Source organism: Pieris brassicae, chromosome 3 (assembly GCF_905147105.1).
Source record: "Pieris brassicae chromosome 3, ilPieBrab1.1, whole genome shotgun sequence".
Taxonomy (NCBI): Eukaryota; Metazoa; Arthropoda; class Insecta; order Lepidoptera; family Pieridae; genus Pieris; species Pieris brassicae.
In genome coordinates this window covers 11,141,444-11,162,778 of record NC_059667.1, presented here as the reverse complement: position 1 = coordinate 11,162,778, position 21,335 = coordinate 11,141,444, and the positions used below count along the sequence as shown (strand labels likewise).

Here is a 21,335-nt window from a genome sequence, read left to right as displayed (position 1 = left end):
GAGTTAAAATGATGCGAACGCAATGCAGACAACCGTCGCGGGTCGTGTTGGCGCCGCGTCGTGGACGGCCAGTGCGAGGGCGCCGCCCCCGCGCCCCTTCTCAGACAGGAGTGCTGCTGCAGCGTGGGATTGGCCTGGGGCTCCCCGTGCGAGCCCTGCGAACCCGACGACTGCCCGTGCCCCAAGGGATTCGCCAAGGTCAGCCTTCGAGATATTACGAGACGGAGCGATGGCGAGGCTCCGAAATTAACGATTAAATCTGTGCAGTTGGACGGCGTGAACTGCCGCGACGTGGACGAGTGTATGCTGGACCCCGACCTGTGCGCGGGCGGACGGTGCGTCAACACGGACGGCTCCTACCGCTGCGAGTGCCCCGCCGGCCTCGCCCTCGACGCCTCGGGTGAGACAGAGTTCGGAATAAAACATGCATTCGTTTCATTACGTAACTTAATTATGCTCTGAAACTCGTCAGGCAACCGATGCGTGGACACGCGCCGCGAGATGTGCTACACGGAGTGGGCCGGGGGACGTTGCTCGGGACCGCTTCGACTGGAAGTGCACCGAGCCGTCTGCTGCTGCTCGTCGCTGGGCAAGGCCTGGGGAGACTCGCGCTGCGAGCCTTGTCCCAAGAAAGGTGAGTCTCGTGGCGAGCGGAAAGCCGGAACTTGATTTATGATAAACTTATATGCTACAGAAATTTAAAAAAATATTAATAGATACCTACTACTTATTTAAATAAACAATTATATAATAGCGGATTAGGACGAGATGGGCACTTGGCAATGCTGAATTCTGTGAATCCTGTGAATGAAAGACCCAAGTCACGTATCTAATACATGTGTAGATGCGGGGGATTCCGGGGTATGTTGTCTCCGGGTGACTACCCGGATGACTCCAAAGGAAACAATGCGATTGTAAATGACATCTTTATTTGACGTGCTTTCGCGTCGATCGCTAAGTACAGACTGTCTAACTTATGTGTTGTTACATTGTCACTTATAAAACTACGCTCACAACTATAAAGTATATATTACACTCACTCACAATTATATAGTTGTAGGGTTATATATATATATATATAACCCTACAACTATATATATATATATATATATATATATATATATATATATATATATATATATATATATATACCCCTACAACTACTCCCCCCTTTTACAAAAAAAAAATGTTTCTTCTAAACATTTTAAAACATAAATACACAGTTAAAATGAAATACAAGAATTCATAACACACAATTCTAGAACAATCTAGTAATAACTACGAGCAATCACGCGTCCTGCACTGTAGGTTGCATTGCCTGTGCCTTATCGGTAGGCGGCATCGCCATCGACCCAGCCTTCATGGTAAACTTCTTTAAACTCTTATTTATCTTCTTATATAGAAAGTAAACACCAATTACTAGTAATAACACCAATACTGCTGCTATAAATGTGCCGTATTTTTCGATTTTTTCTTCCAACGTAGTAGCCTGGTTGGCACCATTTTGAGCTATAACTATACTTTTCTCTTCTTGTTTGCTGTGATTTTTACCCATTCTTTTAATATAATTTAACAAACAAATGAATTGAATACCTACTATAATAATATAAAGAATAAATTTAATCTTATATATTAAATTGCGGTGCTCAAATTGCAAAAAACTAACCTACTTACGTATGTCCATAAAGTAAACGCTACAGTGCAGTATCGTAATAATATCATCGCTAGCTATAACTTAAGCAAAAATACTTAATCTAAACATAGCATTTTGTAATGAGCTTGGCATAGCATAGCTAAAACTGAGCGCTTAGCTTTAATTCGCGAATCGTACCGGCTTTTTAATAACACGTCCCGAACGCGTCTTTTTAACAGGCTTGGGTTCGACTTCTATGCTGGGTTCAACGTCGGGCATTTGAACTAGGGGTGCCGGTTCGATGTTTTTCTGAGATTCTAACTCCGGCAACACATAAGCGGGCTTCAATCTATCTATAGATATACTGGCTGTACGATTAGGAAATTGTATGACGAATACTTTGGTACCTCTCTTAATTACTCGATATGGACCATCGTATGGCGGTTTCAACGGCTTGCGCACCGAATCGTCTCTGATAAATACAAATTCTGCATCTTTTAAATCGGGATGCACGATATATGGACGGGAATTATTATGCGATTTTGGGACCGATTTTAACGATTTTATATGCTTTCGGATACCCTCTACTAATCGTTGGGGCTCTGCAGACCCTACCTGCGTAGAAGAATCGTAAAAATCACCTGGTAATCTAAGAGTACGCCCAAAGGTCAATTCAGCAGCTGACACGCCAGAGTCGGTCCGCTGAGCTGCTCGTAACCCTAATAAGACTCTTCAGCAGCTCTTCGACCCATGACTTATTTGACAATCGAGCCATTAGGGCTGCCTTCAATGTCCTGTGCCAGCGCTCCACCGCTCCGTTAGCCTGCGGGTGGTAACTAGTTGTTCGGATTCTGTTTATACCTAATAAGTTCATGAGTTCCCTAAATAACGAACTTTCGAACTGACGACCTTGATCGCTCGTGAGCTTTATTGGACAACCATAACGGCATATCCAGTTTTCATATAACGCTCTAGCAACCGTCTCCGCGTTCATATCCCGCAATGGCAAAGCCTCGGGCCATCGCGTACAACGGTCTATCAAGGTTAAACAATATTTAAATCCGTCTTCAGTAATAGGCAAAGGACCTACTAAATCTATGTGCACATGCTCGAAACGATCGGCATGCGGGAACCTGCCCGCTCCGGTCAGCGAATGCCGGTCTACTTTAGCTCGCTAACAACTGATACACGTTTTGGCCCAAAGATTGATGTCAGAATTCATTTTTGGTCAAAAAAACTTTTCCGTTATTAACTTCCGGGTGGCTCGAATGCCCGGGTGACTAATAGTGTGTATGCTATTAAAACTATTCGTCTGAACTCGCTAGGTATATATGGCCTCGCTACATTTGACGAAAAATCACAATAAATTGTTTTATTACATGTAGGTAAAAATACTTTTTTAAAATTATCATTGCAACACAGTTCACTTGCATACTCGTCGGTTAATTGCGATTCGGCAATTTTTTCATAATCTAGAACACTCGGACAGTACAAAGTCTCAATGCGTGACAGCGAATCTGCCACAGTATTATTACTGCCAGTAACGAAACGAATATCTGTAGTAAACTCACTAATATACGCTAACTGCCTAACACGCCTCGGTAGCTCTTTCTCGCATTTAGTTTTATTAAATGCGTAAGTTAAGGGCTAATGATCGGTATATACTATAAGCTCTCTTCCTTCTATGACATCCTGAAAATAACGAATAGATAAATAAATAGCTAAAAGTTCTCTGTCGAAAGTAGAATATTTCCTCTGAGCCTCACTCAATTTCTGAGAAAAGTATCCTAAAGGTTTCCAACTGTTGTCAATATGCTGTTGCAAAACGCCTCCGATGGCGATATTTGATGCGTCTACGACGAGAGAGATAGGTATATCGGTTCGTGGATGCGCTAATATCGCTGCATTTTGCAAGCTAAGTTTGCATCGCTCGAATGCTTCGTCAGCCTCAGGTGTCCAAGCTATACTAGTTTTATCACGCTTCTTCGCGTTATGCAAATAACGATTTATAACTATTTGATGTGTAACTGCATTTGGAATATGCGCCCTATAAAAATTAAGCATACCTAAAAATCGGCGTAATTGTTCTATCGTTTTAGGTTTCGGGAAATTTTTAATGGCTTCTATTTCATGTTCTAACGGCTTAATACTATCCAGAGACACCTCGTATCCTAAGAATTCTAACTTTGTCTGACCAAAACTACATTTACTTAAATTTATCGATATACCGTATTTATTGAAACGCTCAAACACTAACTCTAAATGTTTTTTATGTTCTTCAACGGATGAACTCGCAATAAGTACATCGTCTATATACGTAAATAAGAAATCTAAACCACTTAGTACTGTTTGTGCAGCATTACGCAACCCGAATGTCATGCGAGGAAGCTCGAATAACCCGAAAGGAGTTGTGATCGCTGTTTTCTCAATATGCTCTGGAAATATAGGAACTCCATGGTAGGCTCGAACCACATCAATCCGGGACATAATTGACTTCCCTTCTAAAATATATGTAAAATCACGTATACGCGGTAAAGAATACCTATCTGGCTTCGTGATCGCATTTAATTGTCTAAAGTCGCCGCAAGGACGTATTTCCCCATTCTTCTTGGGTACTACGTGTAACGGACTAGACCAACAACTCTTAGAAGGCCTACAAATCCCTAACTCCTGCATTATTCGAAGTTCCTCCTTAACTTTTTTATACTTGTCGGGTGCTAATTGTCGAGCGCGGGAATGGACAGCAGGACCCGTCGTCTCTATATAGTGATATACGTCATGTGACGGCGGATCGTTAAAATTGCATGGTTTAGTAATGTTAGGAAACTTACTTATGACGTCACGGTACGGGTGATCTTTATTAATAGTATTTAAACTAGAGCAACTAGTGTTAACTATGGATGCCAAGGAGTTAAAATTAGTTAATTTATCTATTAATTTCCGGGACTTTAAATCTACCAATAACCCAAAATGTGTTAAAAATCAGCTCCAATGATTGCCTGTTTCACATCGGCTATAATAAAATTCCAACGAAATGCCCTCCTTAACTTAAAATTTACAACTAACATTTTTGAACCTAAAGTATTAATAACCGTACCATTGGCAGCATATAACTTAAAATCACTACATTTTGATCTGGCGCTGTTTTTATCTACTGGAATGACGGATACGTTTGCGCCGGTATCTATTAAAAAATTATATCCACTATTACTGTCCAAGATGCATAGGCGTTGTGCTGGGGCGATGGTGCAGGCATCCGCCTCCGTGACCTCCACCTCTAGGGGTTTCCCTTCTTAAAAGCGCAAGGGGGTACACATTTGGTAGCACGGTCTTTGAAACGGTAATGGTAAAAACATACCCAATCACTCGGCGCACGGGACTGCGAACGCCGTCGCTGCCCACGGCTGTTACCTCTATAGGGCGGGCGAGATGATGTACGGCTCCTCAGCAACTGGTCGAACTTGTGGCTCAGCTCCGCAATGGCCGCATGCACGTCATTGTCCTGGTCTTGCCGAAGACCGCCACTTGTCTTGACCTCCGCCAATTGAGGTGGCTGGATGGATTCTGCTACCTTGTCTGCGACGTTGGCCAGTTGATCCAGGTTCTTGGTTTCCGTGACTGCCAAAACTACACGGACTGCTTGCGGTAAATGCGTCTGCCACAAAATACGGAGAGTATCGTCCGGAAGCTTCTCCCGAGCCAGGTCCTTCATCCTGCGTAACAACTGAGACGGTTTCTGTTCTCCCAAGTCCATCTCGATGATGAGCTTCTGCAGCTGCCTCGTTTCTGATTCCTCAAAAATGTCCAGCAGCTTCTTCTTAAGAGCTCCATATTTGTCTTGTTCGGGAGGTGAGAAAAGGATGTCTGTGGTTTGTTGTATCACATCCTTTCCCAATTTCGACACCACGATGTTGAATTTGGTATCATCTCCCATCTTTTGTGGTAACAGCACGGATTCAGCCCTGACAAACCATACACTGTCCAGAAATCAGGAATCCGGGAGGTGACTGACGTCACCGCTGCGATTTCTTGCGTGGCCGCCGCGTGCGAATGTGGCAATGCCATCCTATGGTCTGAATTTTTGGAGTCTGGGTTTCTTGTGTCGTCGGGGTTGCTTGTGTAGTCGGGGTCACCAATGTAGATGCGAGGGATGCCGGGGTATGTTGTCTCCGGGTGACTACTCGGATGACTCCAAAGGCAACAATGCGATTGTGAATGACATCTTTATTTGACGTGCTTTCGCGTTGATCGCTAAGTACAGACTGTCTAACTTATGTGTTGTTACATTGTCACTTATAAAACTACGCTCACAACTATATAGTATATATATATATATATATATATACCCCTACAACTACTCCCCCCTTTTACAAAAATGTATAATATAATGTATAATGTAATATACCCCTACGCATGTTTTTCATTTTTTTTTGTATTTAATATGAAAGCAGTTGTTTATACTGAAAATTATACCATTGATTCCACTGAATTGTATTTCTAGGAACGGACGCGCATCGGAACCTTTGCATAGCCGACGCGAGCGGCCCCCCAAACGTCTGGACCGGACCCGGCGGGCCGGGCGGACCCAACGGAACCGATATCTGGAGCCAAACCGGAGACGGAGACGGCGACGGTTTCGGCACGGGCTGGGACGACGGGCACGCGAACTCGTGGGGCAACGGAACTGGGGTCGGCTGGGAACCCGGCAGGCCCGGAGTCACGCCCGGTCAGATGGAGATCAACGAGTGCGCGGCCTTCCCCGGCCTCTGCGGGCACGGCAGGTGTCGAAACATGGTCGGTACCTTCGCTTGCGACTGCTTCCCGGGCTATGAACAGGTAAGAAAGATATACAGTACACGGTGTTAAGCAGGCCATTCGTATTAAGAATGCGTTTTGACTTAGGTATGCGAAATTGCAGGATTCGAAAAACCACACTTGCGTGGACGTAAACGAGTGCGAAATAGTGGAAAACGTGTGCGGGGCGGGAGAGTGTCGCAACTCCGAAGGCGGCTTCAGCTGCGTCTGCCGCGACGGATACCGCACCGACGACCTTTCCAAAGTCTGCGTCGGTGAGTGAACATCGACTTAGTTCTGAACAAAAAATCTAACAACCGCTCGTATGATTTACGCGATGAAATTGATCATGAAAAGGATTTATTTATTTATAACATCACACCTTTTCCCAATGGAGTAGACAGACCACGTATCACCACTACGGTCCTGACTTACCTCTCTCACTTCATCCACTTTCATGACATTCATCATACATGCTCGGTTATGGGTACTTTTAGGTGTCCCGTTTTTAGTACCGCAGGGATTTGGTCCAGGTATGTGCGACTAGGCCTGCTGCCCGATCTCATCAAGATCAGCCACGGTTGTCCTCGTATGTCCTATTTGTTAATCGCTTCTCAGTCATCCGTTCTACATGACCAAACCATCTCGGCATTCCCTTTCGTACTCTATCATCTTCATGCTTTCCATCCTTTTTTTTTTTATTTATATACATGTGTCTTTACTACGACATCATGGAAAATTACGATCTAGCCTAACTTAAGACTAATAAGTAATTTAAGTCTAACCTAATTTACTAAAAAGGATTGTTATCATAAGTAAGTGTCCAATAACGCTACTTATAGTCTCTATTAAAGGGAAGACACTCTGTTCTTGTGTTCAATATATTTTTGTTTTCATTCACTGATTAGCACTTAATAATAAAGTTCACTAACACTAGTTCACTAGTTCAAATGGTTTTATCCTTTTCAATCTTCTCACTAGGTCAGTGGTGTCAAGGAGTTGAATAGCCTCGACATTCACGTGATGGTGGAGCCTATGTTCGTGTGCTCCAGCAGTCTTTTTTATTAATGTGGTGACGTCCTCTACATTAAGGTCCTGATGGAGGTCGTAATTTCGAATGTACCAGGGAGCATTGACTATTCCCCTGAGCACTTTGTTTTGGAATCGTTGGATTACTTGGATATTACTATTACTGGTACAGCCCCACAGCTGGCAACCATAAGTCCATACAGGTGTCAGGACTTGTTTGTAGATCAATAATTTATTTTGTACTGATAACGTGGAATGCCTTCCGAGCAACCAGTACAATTTAGAGTAACGGAGATCCAACTCTTCACGTTTCTTTTTAACATGGACCTTCCATCGGAGTTTGGTGTCTAGCGTCATACCTAGGTACTTAGCTGAATTTTGGAACGGCACTTTGACGTTATCAATATATACTGGCAGGTAGTTTGATGTTTTGTTGGAAAAGTTTATGTGAACTGATTTAGACTGATTTAGTTTTATCCGCCATTTTTTGGTCCACAAGCCAACAATATTTATGGCTTTTTGTAATTTTACTACCGCTTCCTTTTCAGTAGCCGCCGTAGACATGATAGCAGTATCATCGGCAAAGGTCGCGATAACGTTATCTTTTAGGTCAGGAATATCGCATGTGTATAAGAGGTACAGGACCGGACCTAATACACTCCCTTGCGGCACCCCAGCTTTTATTTCTTTTAGTTCTGAATAATCATCTTCTTGTCGTACCCTAAACATTCTTTGTGTTAAATATGACTCAAGAATATTTGCAAATTGACGAGGCAGTAATTTCCTTAACTTATGAACAAGTCCTCGATGCCACACTTTATCAAATGCCTGAGCTACATCCAGAAAGACAGTGGAGCAGACATTTTGTTCTTCTAGTGCTTTTTCAATATTATTTGTGATTCTATGAACCTGCTCTATGGTAGAATGTTTTTCTCTAAAACCGAATTGGTAATCTGGTATGAGCTGCTTTTTGACAATAATAGGGTTAAGACGTTTGAGTAAGAGTTTCTCAAATAGCTTTGCTATAACAGGTAACAGTGAGATTGGCCTGTAAGACGTGACTTCGTGTGGAGGTTTTCCTGGCTTGGGAATCATTATAACTTCCGCAACTTTCCACATATTGGGAACATATTGAAGTCGAAATGAGGCATTAATTAAGGTTGTCATTTTAACTACGGCTTAAGGGGGGAGATGCTGCAGGACTTCACCCGTAATTAAATCAAAACCTGGAGCCTTCTTTTTAGTTAGACATTTAATTTCACTTAAAACTTCTTTTGGTGTGACTAGACGGATGTTTAGCTCTTCTGACGATATTTCTTCGAAGTCAAGTGAATCTTCTTCATCGATTTGAAATATATTTTCTAGATGATCAAGCAGCATGCAGCCCAATTCCCATTAGACTCTCGTAGGGGAGGAATATGTGTTGTAGGTTTTTTAATATTTTTTATCGCTTTCCAGATAGAGTAGTCGGTAGAACCATCAGAAGTTAATTGTTTTAGGTATCTCTTTATTGAAGTATCTTTATGTATTTTAATCTCTCTCCTCAGTTGTTTAGTGAGGTTATTCAGATGTTTTTTGTCTTCTGGACATCTTGTGGAATGCCACCTTTTTCTTTGAGTTCGTTTTGTCATTATCAGATTTTTAATCTCTTCTGGGAAGTAGTTGTTTTGTACCTTTTTCTTAAATTTTGGAGTATTACTCCAAGCAGCTTGTTGCATGTTCTTTGTAAATTTATTGACTTCTAAATCTAATTGTTCCTCAGTCTTTAAAGGTACTCTAAGGTCTACCATATTGACAAGATAAATTTTGAAGCTGTCCCAGTCCGTATGCGGGTTCACGAGAGATGGATTCAGTTTTCGCTTTATAGGGTCTTCGCCAATTATAAGATTGGTGAGTGATCTGAGTTCATATCATAGGCTTCCTCTATTTGGAGAACATTTGGCGATACTTCTCTAAATATGAAGAAATCTATAAGATCTGGTATTTTATACTTGTCTGTTGGCCAATATGTGGGCCTTCCTGTCGAAATTGCATCACATCTCAAATCTTTCATAGCATTGAACAGTTCTCTTCCTTTGGTCGATATTAATCTTGATCCCCAGTAGGTATGTTTTGCATTGAAGTCGCCTACCAACACAAATCTATTTCCAAGACTTTCTAGCAGGGTTTTGTACTGGTCGTACTTAAGTGCATGTCTTGGTGGGCAGTAAATAGATGATATTGTTAATGGATACCGCTTCATTGATAGGCTCACAGCCACAGCCTGTATATGCTCTTTTTCATATTTAAAGACCTCATGGTGTTTTAAGCTATCCTTTATTATAACTGTACTTCCCCCACTGGATTTATTACTTGGGTGAAGAGCATGTGAAGTAAAAATAAATAGTAGAAGTACTTCTAAATCCTTACATAGTGGTACTATTAGGGAATGCAATTCCGATCTCGATCTCGCGAGATCCCGTGTAATTTTTCGGGATCAATCCCGAAGCATAATATGACGAGATCCCGTTCGAGATTGACGGGATTGGGCTGCAATGGTCAGCGATTCTACACACATCCGCTCGGGACGCTTCACGCGACATTGCACATTACATAGGGTACTTTGCAATCGACATTAGATGCCGGTTAGCAGATAGCACTCTTGAGACACTTTAGAAGATACTCTTTTTTTCGAAGTTACTTTCAAAATCACCAATTTTAATCTCCTTGAGCTATACCTACTTTTGTTTTGATTATGTTCATGTAATTAAAACTGTTAGTTGTTAACTTCGTAATATTAAAGGATAAAGGCTTTTGTTTTCTTTTAAATAATATTTTATTTTAATTAACCTCACTATCACAAACATGCAGTTTTCATCGTATTCACGATCGTCGTCACGTCGCATCGTCACGTGAATTATTTTTTTACACTATACGAGATCCCGAAAATTTCGGGATCATATCAATCTCGAATTCACGATCTCGAGTCGGGATTGCATTCCCTAGGTACTATATTTGTAAATAATAAAATGGAATAATGTCACGCGCAGACGTCAACGAGTGCGCAGAGAACCGGGCTTTGTGCCGCGGCGGCCGTTGCCTGAACACGCCGGGCTCCTTCCGCTGCGAGTGCGGCGCCGGCATGGAGCTTGCGCCAGATCGCCTCTCTTGCAAGGACATCGACGAATGCTCCATCACTTCGGGTGAGTCATCCGAAGATTTATTTATTTATTTTATAGTCAAACGGCAATTTTTGTATATAAATAGTTTTGAGGCAGAGCTGAGAAAATCGTATTGGAGAAAGATATCGATCGTTCCTCTCTTACGTCACAATTCATATTCGCACGTTTGTCGCAGGCATATGCAGCAACGGTGCGTGCGAAAATCAGATGGGAACGTACCAGTGCGTGTGCGACGAAGGATACGCGCAGTCTACCGTCAAGTCCCACTGCGAGGACATCGACGAGTGCTCGGAGGACCCCACCCGCTGTCAACACGACTGCATCAACACGCCCGGCTCTTACCACTGCGTCTGCCGGTATTTTTTGACAGTCTCTTTCGGTGTAATGCGGTGTCGGCTAGGACAGCTCAGTAACGATGTGTGACGTGATGTGATACAGTGAAGGCTGGCACCTGCGCGCGGACGGTCGATCGTGCCGCGACGTGGACGAGTGCGCGAGCGGCGGACGAGTTTGCGGCGGAGGCGAGTGCCGCAACACGCCCGGCTCCTACCGCTGCACCTGCGCGGAGGGTCTGCTGCCCGCCCCGGCCGACGCAAAGCCCACCTGCCTCGACGTCGACGAGTGCGCCGACGTGAGTCAGCGGACGTCCCGCGAGAGAGACGACGACGACGCCCTCGCCCTCCGGCTCGATCTAACGGTGACCGTCTGCTCTCACAGATAGCGGAACTCTGCGGCGCCGGCGAGTGCCGCAACACCATCGGCAGCTTCGTATGCCGCTGCCCCGACGGGTACAGCGTCAAGCCCGAGCAGGGCCCCGCCTGCACAGACGACGACGAGTGCGAACTCGGCACCTGCGACTGCCACCCCGCCGCCGACTGCATCAACCTACCCGTAAGATTTATATAAACGGAACGCGACTTCGAGGGACGTTTCGCCTTTGACATTCGCGTATATCTTTCTCAGGGCTCCTTCCAGTGCCGCTGTCGGGACGGATGGCGCGGGGACGGCGCCGAGTGCGAAGACGTGGACGAGTGCTTGACAAACAATGGCGGATGCCATCCCAGGGCCACTTGCCGCAACACCGACGGCTCCTTCGTGTGCCTCTGCGACACGGGATACAAAGGAGACGGGTGAGTGTCGATATCTCTTCGACGGCTACTATTAGCCGCGAGGCAAACGTGGAGTTGTTTTGCATCCGTTGACTCTGGTCTCGCCTATAGATACTCGTGCGTGGACATCGACGAATGCGCGAACGACCCCACTCTGTGCGAGAACGGCCACTGTACGAACGTACCCGGAGGCTACGAGTGCGACTGCGACGTCGGATTCACGAAGGCCGACGACGGCAAGTCTTGTCTCGGTGAGTCGTTTTTGATTCAAATGAGACATTTTGCCTTTTACGCTAGTTGTTTGCTAATTAATAATATTTAACGATTCCAGATATGGACGAGTGCGGAACGTTCGATAACGTGTGCGTGTTCGGACGCTGTGTCAACACTTTCGGCATGTTTAAGTGCATCTGCGATAAAGGCTACCAGTCGGACAGCATAGACGACCGTGAGTGCACCCCGCGGACTCGCAGCGTCACCGTTTAAGAGGATGAAATTCAAAGTTTCAAAAATTTATTTCCTCTCCCCAGTGATGCCCGGGTTCAACTGCACGGACGTCGACGAGTGCAAGTCTCCGCAGTCGTGTCAGTACGGCGAGTGCGTCAACACGCAAGGCTCCTATCTCTGCCGCTGCCCTCCCAACTACGACCTGGTCTCCGACGGCACGGCCTGTTTCGGTACGGAGCTCTCGAGTCGTTTTAATTGTACTCGTTCAATGTCAAAATCCGTCTGAAATTCGTATAAATGTTTCCGCGTTTTAAAATGAGTATCGTAATGCAGACTCCCGCAAAGCCCGGTGCTACGGCAAAGTGGACCTGCGCTCGGGAACTGAGCAGTGCCGGGACAGCGACGAATTGTCTGAAGACGGCACGATGGCCTCCTGCTGCTGTTCCGTCGGTTAGTCTTTTTGTATACCCGTTCGATAGTGAGTTCTAGTTAGCTAACCGTAAGTGATTTCATTGATACGTTTCGCTTCCAGGTGCCGCGTGGGGCAACTACTGCGACCTATGCCCCGAGCCCGGCTCGGAAGCGTACAGACAGCTGTGTCCGGGTGGTCCCGGTTATCAGCCTGTTTTGGAGCCCGTAAGTATTTACGCGACACCCGATCTTATTCCCCTGTCGGTCGGCAGTATTAATTATTTGTTTGTTTTTCCTCTCAGCCGTCGTACGTGGTGACCCTGGCCGACATCGATGAGTGCTCTCAGCATCCGTCGCTGTGCCAGCACGGCACGTGCACGAACACGTTCGGATCTTTCGTGTGCACGTGCGGCGAAGGCTGGCGGCTGGCGGAAGACGAGCTGCGCTGCGAGGACATCGACGAGTGCGCCGTGCCCGACGTCTGCGGCCCCGGCGTCTGCCGAAACATGCCCGGCTCCTACGTCTGCCTCTGCCCCGAGGGATACGTCTCCATGCCTAACGGAAGTCGGTGTCGTTTTGAGACGTGTTCCTAGAGCTTCCTTGATCGCCTATACGCCTAAAACTTATCCTTTCGTCGGCCCACAGAGGAGTGCGTGGACGTCCGCCAGCGTCAATGCTATATGGACTGGGAGCTCGAACGCGAACGGTGCTCGTCGCCGGTGGGCGTTCCGCAGACCAAGTACCTGTGCTGCTGCTCGGTGGGCAAGGCCTGGGGAAGCCCCTGCGAAGCTTGCCCTGAGAGAGGATCGCCCGACCATGTGGCCCTCTGCGGGGCAAAGCCCGGCGAGTACATCAACCCCATGACCAACGAGACGCGCCCCATTAACGAGTGCGACATCATGCCCCAGCTCTGCAAGCCCGGCACTTGCCACGACACTCCCACCGGCTTCCAGTGCGGCTGCGACCACGGGTGAGACAAACATCGGCGTGAATTACTTAAGAGCCGTCTAGACATCAGCGACGCAATCCTTGAACGGCCTCTCGCCAACAGATACGAGCACGACAACACCTCTCACCTGTGCCGCGACATCGACGAGTGCACGTCGCATCGGTCGCCCTGTCGAGGACTCGCTCAGTGCGTCAATCTCCCGGGAGCCTACGAGTGCAAGGTAATCGTCGCAGAAGAGATAGATTAAACGAAGAGTGGACGAGGCGGTTCACCGCGTCTGTAACGTGTCATTTCTCTCGCAGTGCCCTGCGGGCTACCGGCTCACCGATTCTCTGGACGAGTGCGAGGACGTCGACGAGTGTGACGACCAGCGTCTGTGCGAACACGGAGACTGTCGCAATACGGTTGGATCCTACAGGTATTTAGACTTTACTCTTCATAACCAATAATGAAATTCTCTTTTAAAGCGTAGCAGGGGTATGCCCCGACCCACAAACAAACGACCGCGAACAATGTGGCCACAAACTTTATCACAGTTCGCAATATATCAGAAATTATCAGAGCGAAAGTGAATATTATAATAGAGCGTGGTTGAACTTATTAGAGAGATATCTCGTTTACGCCGGCGCTAAACATTTATTTAATTTCCTCTCGAAATACACACACAATCTCGAGTTTGAGAATATTACCAGTATTAGATAGGACTTAAATGAAGGAAAAAAATGTGAAACTATGAAGGAACAAGCGGACTACCTCGTATAGGTAATCATCTTAGCTGACTCTTCATTGAGCTGAAAGTAATTTCTAATCAGTGAGGAGGATTACCAAATAGCGGAAATGTGTTATCGCCTGTTTGCCCAGGTGTAAATCGCTCGACTTCCTTAATTCGTGCGCTTTTTCTGAGCCCAATGGCATTTCACTCTGTGCTGCTTGTTATATTGATATGCTTTGGAAGGTTAACCTTTTGATGGTATTCATTATACATTTGTGCATAATAATTGTTGTGTTTTGTCTGTAATTAATTTTATTTCAGGTGCGAATGCAAGCCCGGCTACACCCTACGCGAAAACGCATGTCGCGACGTGGACGAGTGCGCTCGGCCTCGGCCGCTTTGCCGCAACGGCACCTGCGAGAACAGGCCCGGCTCCTACGTCTGCCACTGCGACGAGGGCTTCAAGCCCGGCGCCAACAACGATTGCATCGGTACGTCCGGCTCGGTACCTTTAATGACCGTCAGTTTAACGCGTTTCGTTTGTCTTTCTTTATTGTTACGTGTTTTCTAAAAACATCTCTCAAGCGCCCGTCGGATACGAAAAGCTAAACGAACAGTGTCGATCTCAGACGTGAACGAGTGCCGCGAAGGCGGCATGGTGTGTCGCAACGGGCGCTGTCGCAACACGCCGGGGTCCTTCCGCTGCGAGTGCGCCGCCGGGTACACTCTGACGGCCGACGGACGCCATTGCCGAGACGTCGACGAGTGCACGGAGCTGCCGGCCCCTTGCGGTCGAGACGGCTCACCCTCGTGCACCAACACCAACGGCGGGTCTGTACTCGGAGGGGGGGGGGGGGGTCGAATCCTAGCCGACTTGCGACGACTGACCGACCGTCTGACTCTGTAGGTACGAGTGCTCCTGCGGGGCCGGATGGAAGCTGACGGGTCGGCGTTGCGTGGACCGCGACGAGTGCCGCGAGTTACAGTACGTCTGCGCCGGAGGGGACTGTCACAACTTCAACGGCGGGTCAGTTAAACCGAAATTTTTGAAACACGCCAATGATTATCACCGGTTCAGTGTTGCGAAAATGTTAAAAAATAATACTTTTATAAAAATGTCGAAAGTCCAGAAAAGGGCCAGTTTTCACGATCGCACAATTGCATATGTTTAAGCTTTTTATTCCTATCTCACATTTCTCTGTCCGTGTCTTATTACCCTATCGCGCATCGTTCTGTTCTTGTCACACATCTAGAAAAGCCACTGCCTCACCATGGTTGTAGTAATATCGTTGTAACAATTTCACAATTGACGGTGCACGTAGATACCGCTGCGACTGCCCCACCGGTTGGCGCTTCGACGCGGCGGCCGCTCTCTGCGTGGACGAGCGTAAAGAGCTGTGCTACGACGAGTGGTCGGCCGGACGCTGTCATCGCGCAAGGCCACTTCAGCTCAGCAGACCTGAGTGCTGCTGCTCTGAAGGTATTTCACTTTTTCTCAGGCGAATGATTATCACGCGATTTTCTTAGTTCACGATTGACTCGCTAAATTGCATTCGCAGGTGCCGCCTGGGGAAGATATTGCGAACGCTGTCCGACTCCGGACTCCGCCGAGTTCTTGCGAATTTGTCAAGGAGGAATGGGAAGGCCCAATTTGACTCAGGTGAGCGGCGATCGTGAGATATCGTTTGACGAAGGGACATCTACGATCGACACCGATTCAATTCGACGTTTGCTTTGAACGACGCAGGACTTGGACGAGTGCAAGGTGCGTCCGGACGTGTGCAAGGGTGGACGGTGCGTGAACACGGACGGCTCCTTCCGGTGCGAGTGCGGGCCCGGGTACGCGCTGGACTCGGGCGGCCTGAGCTGCGTGGACGCCGACGAGTGCGCCGCCGACCCCAGGATCTGCGGCAACGGGACTTGCACCAACACCCCGGGGGGCTACGAGTGCCGCTGCAACTACGGCTTCACGCAGGGCCCGCAGCAGGTCGGCGTCTAATCGAGTTCTCCGCGCCGCGTCGAATGGAATCCGCGAAGACTATCATTGAACAATGTTTTCAGACGTGCGTGGACGTAGACGAGTGCGCGGAAGGTCGCGCGGCGTGTTCGTTCCGCTGCCACAACACGGCGGGCTCATTCAGATGCACGTGTCCCTTCGGGTTCACGTTGGCGGCCGACGGCATCCACTGCCGGGACGTCGACGAGTGCGCCTCGGACCGCCACGTGTGCCCTCACGCTTGTGAGAATGTGGTGGGATCTTATATCTGCAAGTGTCCCGAAGGTTAGTCGAACGAAGCTTCATTTCAGCACCGGTAAATATGTTTTTATCTTGTAAAATTTTCCCGTACACGCGTGTTCCGCAGGTTACAGACGAACGGCGGCTCCGCACGACGCGGAAGACGCGTGCGAGGACGTGGACGAGTGTGCCGAGGAGGGAGACCGTTGCGCGCCCGGAGTCTGTATCAACACGGACGGAGGCTTCTCCTGCGACTGCGACGCCGGATACGAGCCCAGTGAAGACGGACGTTCCTGCATAGGTATCTCCTCGTTTCGACGTCGACGACGACGGTTTTAAAGGATCGTAACCATAATAATGAGCGGCAATCTCGCTTCCCGTTTAGATCACCGAACTGGAGCGTGTCACAGATCCTTGGTGTCGGGCAGGTGCGTGCCGGAACCTTGGCCTCGCTCCGTGGCCTCTACGCCCGCGCCGGCCACGCAAGTCACCAAGTGAGTACACGTTGGTTCACAGTGGTGACGACCAGTCGGAAGCGTTTTGACGCACGTAATTAAACGACTTCCAGAGCGCAATGTTGCTGCACGTTGGGCGTGGCCTGGGGACCGGAATGCCAGCTGTGTCCCGTCCCGGGCACTCCCGAGAGAATGGAGTTGTGTTCCCGCAGTAACCTGATTCCCAAGGGCGGAATCGGCGGCGGCGGATTGGGGAGCGACGGCACGACGGGCCTCGTCCCGGACGTGTACGGGGACATCGACGAATGCGCCGCCATTCCCAGCCTCTGCGCGCCGGGACGGTGCGTCAACACTATCGGAAGGTAAGACGCCGACGATGCTCAGTGATGATTATTTTCGACAGATACTTTGTTCCGTGGCCACAGGGATACTCTTCGTCTTCCGTTTCCAGCTTCCGCTGCGTGTGCGGTCCGGGCTACAAAGCGGCGGGCGACGTGTGCGCCGACGTCGACGAGTGTGCGGCTCGGAGGTCTCCTTGCGAGCAGCTGTGCCGCAACACGGAGGGCTCCTACGAGTGCCTCTGCCGCTCCGGATACGAGGTGGACGAGGACGGGGCCAATTGCCGGGACGTCGACGAGTGCGAGAGGGGCACCCACACCTGCCATCAGACCTGCACCAACACGGACGGTTCCTTCGAGTGCTCCTGCGAAGAGGGATACGAGCAGCGTGGCGACGCTTGCATCGGTGCGTTGGTCGGATCGGTCCGAATCGTGACTACATTGGTAAGTGTCGGTCGGGCGAGAGTTCCGCTAATCGGCCGTCTCCGTTCTTCCAGATATAAACGAGTGCCATGAGGAGGGCATATGTCCGTCCCCGGGAAAGTGCGTAAACCTGCTGGGCTCGTATCGCTGCGTGTGCCCTCGCGGCTTCCGCCTGGACCTTGCGGGCTCGCGCTGCCTCGACCGAGACGAGTGCGAGGACGGCCGCTGCCAGTCGCCCTGCCGCAACTACGCCGGGGGCTACCGCTGCGAGTGTCCGCCCGGTGAGTGCTCCCCCGACTTCTCGCTCCCGTGCGCGGGGCGCGTGTCTGCGTGTGCGGCTCGTACTGACGCGTGAGTCTGCCTCAGATTCGATCCGGTCGGCGAGCGGCGTCTGCGTGCCGCGGGATTCGTGCGCGAGCGGGCCGTGCGGGTCGTCGCCGTGCTTCCCTCTGGGCGCCTCGTACCGCTGCGGATGTCCCGCCGGCTACGGCTGGGACGCTGGACACGCCGTCTGCCTCCAGGTACCGTCGCTCGCTCTCACGAGGTGGAAGTGCTCTAGAAATATTGTAACGTCGATTTTGTGCCGCAGATGGCGGGCGGATGCGCGGGCGCGTCGTGTCTCTTCGGATGCACGGCGCTGGGTTCCTCGTACCAGTGCGGGTGTCCGGCGGGTTACCGACTGGTCGGCGCCGGCCACTGCCTGTCCGCCCTGGACGGAGCTCTGCCGCCGGACGACATCGGAGACGCGCCCGTCTTCCCTCTCTCGCATCAGTACAAGGTCGGAGGAGACAACGATCTGATTTCAACCGAGGGATGCTTCAGCTGCAAGGTCCGGCTTCGACTCTCTTAGACTCTCGAATTCGGGAATCGACCAAATCTCATCCGTCGTTTTCACGTTCAGGTCAACGGTCGTCACCGTCGAGCGCCGGAGGAGGGAATCGTGTTCGCCAACGGCACCACGCTCGTCAGGAGACTGCGGCGACGTAGCCGACGTGAGCCCCGAGTCTTTCTCTTTTGTGTCTCGTGTCGTACGACGAGAGCGTCCCTCACTCGTCCCTTACGCTTCAGGTCGTCGGTCGTTGTTGGAGCCGGAGGCCGAGCTGATCGTGGTGAGCGCCGACGCGAAGCAGACTCGAGGCCGGGCGCCCCTGCTGAGGCTGGTGGGGGCGGAGGCCGACGGACGACCCCACTACCGCATCGCCTACGGGGACGACCTCCGCGACTTCGTTCTCAACAAGAAGGACGGCACCTGGGCGCTGCGGCTTAGGCGGCACCTCAAGGCGAACGCGGTGCGACTCTCTCGGCTGAATGGTCTCGGTGGCCGGAATTCGTTCTAAAATCTAGGTCTTCGACAGGTGTTGGAGAGGCAGCTGGAGCTGGAGGGCCGCTTCGTTTCGACGGGTTCCCGCCGAAGAGGCCGCCGACACGTCCGCGAATCGGAGGCGCCGGCGCCCTTGCGACTCTACGTGTCCGTCCGGATCGCGCCTCGATCGCCGTGAATCGCTCGATCGACGTTCACGCGACGCGACTACGACTCGAATTACTTTTTACTAATTTTTATTTCACGCGTTTCGTCCGACGATATCTTTATTTCCCGGGCCTCCATCATATTAAATCACTGCCATTGGAACCGATCGAACCTGTCGATCGGGTCGACCGAACACTGCCGGTTGAGAGTGGGTTGAAGTATCTGAATATGTTTTAGAGGAGCGTATTGTGCGAAAGCTGTTCATGTCGGCAGTGGGAGGATTAATGATGAGTAATAGCTCTTTGTGCCAGTCTAGCTGTTAAGTGATGATTATTTATTTTCTTTAATATTTGATATATTTGTAAAAAGATGCTTCGTTTTAATGTATTTAATTTATTATTAAAATGGCGATTAACACGACCGAAATCTAATTTTGTCCAGTTCGGGCGATGACGTCGCTCTGTTTAGGAAGGTTTTTTATAGGTTTGTACGTTCACCCTCGTCAGCACGCAGTCGATACGCAATTCGATAGACTAGGATTATTTTGTAAATATGTGCATACGATGAAATGTATATTTTAAATTAAATTAAGAAATATGATTAAACATTTTTAATAATATAATATTGATGTTTTATTATTTGGGTCCGGGAGACGGCTTACGAGAGCTCACGCGCCTGAGCTCGCCGAAATGGATTTAACACGCGATTCAAGCGAGACTTCGCTTCCTCTGTCTAAGAACTTCTCTATGGTCCATAGAGAAAACTCTGTCGTAAAAAAATAATAAATCCGAAATTGTCTCAGTTGAATGTGTAATCTGTCAATATGCTTTGAAGTAATGAATTTATATAAATTTCACAAATACCCTACGCCGTAAATTCTCACCAGATCTACAGTAGGAGTGTCACGAGTGTCCCAAAAATGTCGAAAAACGATGAGTTTTCGTGCGAGATGTTTAGCAACAAGTTCTTCATGTTGTGTGCCGCGGGAGGCGCCGTGGCCTGTGGCACCACGCACACGTTCGTGACGCCTCTAGATCTCGTAAAGTGCCGTTTACAAGTCGATCCAGGAAAATACAAATCGATCTTTAAAGGATTCGGGATATCTTATCGAGAGGGCGGGGCCGCCAATCTCGTGAAAGGTTGGGCGCCGACGTTCATAGGATACTCTTTGCAAGGGGCCGCCAAATTTTCCGGTTATGAATATTTTAAATATAAATTCGCCACTCTGGTCGACGAAGAGACGGCGTACTTGTACAGAACTTACATGTATCTAGCTGCCGCCGCGTCCGCAGAGCTGGTTGCCGATTGTTTCTTGTCGCCTTTCGAAGCCACCAAGGTACGAATGCAAACGACTCCAGGGTACACTTCACAAATGATGAAAGCGATGCCTCACATGCTCTCCACGGAGGGTTTCGGAATTTTCTTCAAAGGCCTTGTCCCATTATGGGGACGTCAGGTTCCTTACACTATGATGAAATTTTCATCTTTTGAAAAGGTTTTGGAGTATTTGTATACAAACGTGGTTCCGAAACCGAGAGAGGAGTGTACGAAGGGGGAGCAGCTGGTTTTGACATTCACGGCAGGATATATAGCTGGGGTGCTCTGCGCCATTGTGTCCCATCCTTCCGATACTATCGTGTCTAAGCTAAACAAGGACCCGAGTGCTAGCATCGGTGGTATTCTTTCGGAAGTGGGTATGTTCGGCATATGGCGTGGGCTTGTCGCGCGTATCGTGATGATAGGTACGCTGACCGGTTTGCAATGGTTCGTATATGATGGCTTCAAGGTGTACACGGGAATGCCGCGTCCGCCTCCTGCAGGCATGCCCGAGTCCCTTAGAAAAAAATTGCAAGGAAAATAAGTTTATATGCAAAATGTATCCGATAGTTGAAAATGTTGTGTGGTGGAATGTTTCGATGTAAAATTAATATATATATTTTGTAACTGCCCTCAGTTAGTTTTGGCTTACAAGAAGTTTAAGTATAGTTCTGACTGACCGACTGTTCTGATAGTAAGTACTTAAAAATTAAAAAAAAATTATATACATATATATACGTACATAAATACTGCAAAATACTTTATTGCACTGTAGATAAAGGATTGAGGAAGCTAAATTCATGCTATTTCAATGCTTCACGTGTAAACAAAATATGATTGTGGTTTTTCATTT

General features: G+C 48.5%; 2 protein-coding genes across 5 annotated transcripts in view; both read left to right on the top strand.

Annotated features, from left to right (window-relative positions):
* Positions 1-19,781, top strand: part of LOC123706723 (fibrillin-2-like) — a 44,728-nt gene extending 24,947 nt beyond the window's left edge. For all 4 annotated transcript variants that reach the window (XM_045656092.1, XM_045656091.1, XM_045656093.1 and 1 more), the window contains exons 20-55: positions 29-198; positions 268-400; positions 473-634; positions 6,135-6,469; positions 6,552-6,702; positions 10,486-10,638; positions 10,793-10,973; positions 11,056-11,248; positions 11,335-11,508; positions 11,581-11,747; positions 11,838-11,977; positions 12,058-12,174; positions 12,257-12,403; positions 12,507-12,623; positions 12,706-12,809; positions 12,887-13,148; positions 13,230-13,554; positions 13,636-13,753; positions 13,836-13,951; positions 14,567-14,736; positions 14,875-15,076; positions 15,153-15,272; positions 15,568-15,725; positions 15,805-15,905; positions 15,993-16,232; positions 16,307-16,526; positions 16,609-16,782; positions 16,867-16,975; positions 17,050-17,298; positions 17,388-17,680; positions 17,772-17,978; positions 18,064-18,218; positions 18,287-18,526; positions 18,599-18,689; positions 18,766-18,986; positions 19,053-19,781. In XM_045656092.1, the coding sequence (XP_045512048.1) occupies positions 29-198; positions 268-400; positions 473-634; positions 6,135-6,469; positions 6,552-6,702; positions 10,486-10,638; positions 10,793-10,973; positions 11,056-11,248; positions 11,335-11,508; positions 11,581-11,747; positions 11,838-11,977; positions 12,058-12,174; positions 12,257-12,403; positions 12,507-12,623; positions 12,706-12,809; positions 12,887-13,148; positions 13,230-13,554; positions 13,636-13,753; positions 13,836-13,951; positions 14,567-14,736; positions 14,875-15,076; positions 15,153-15,272; positions 15,568-15,725; positions 15,805-15,905; positions 15,993-16,232; positions 16,307-16,526; positions 16,609-16,782; positions 16,867-16,975; positions 17,050-17,298; positions 17,388-17,680; positions 17,772-17,978; positions 18,064-18,218; positions 18,287-18,526; positions 18,599-18,689; positions 18,766-18,986; positions 19,053-19,196 (6,359 nt within the window). In that variant the 3' untranslated portion in view covers positions 19,197-19,781. The remainder of the gene's footprint in view (positions 1-28; positions 199-267; positions 401-472; positions 635-6,134; positions 6,470-6,551; positions 6,703-10,485; positions 10,639-10,792; positions 10,974-11,055; positions 11,249-11,334; positions 11,509-11,580; positions 11,748-11,837; positions 11,978-12,057; positions 12,175-12,256; positions 12,404-12,506; positions 12,624-12,705; positions 12,810-12,886; positions 13,149-13,229; positions 13,555-13,635; positions 13,754-13,835; positions 13,952-14,566; positions 14,737-14,874; positions 15,077-15,152; positions 15,273-15,567; positions 15,726-15,804; positions 15,906-15,992; positions 16,233-16,306; positions 16,527-16,608; positions 16,783-16,866; positions 16,976-17,049; positions 17,299-17,387; positions 17,681-17,771; positions 17,979-18,063; positions 18,219-18,286; positions 18,527-18,598; positions 18,690-18,765; positions 18,987-19,052) is intronic.
* A 191-nt stretch (positions 19,782-19,972) lies between these two features.
* On the top strand, positions 19,973-21,114 carry LOC123706725 (phosphate carrier protein, mitochondrial-like). The gene has a single exon (XM_045656096.1). It carries the CDS (start codon positions 20,085-20,087, stop codon positions 21,024-21,026), a length of 942 nt encoding a protein of 313 aa, XP_045512052.1. The 5' UTR covers positions 19,973-20,084; the 3' UTR covers positions 21,027-21,114.
* Positions 21,115-21,335: the final 221 nt, after the last annotated feature.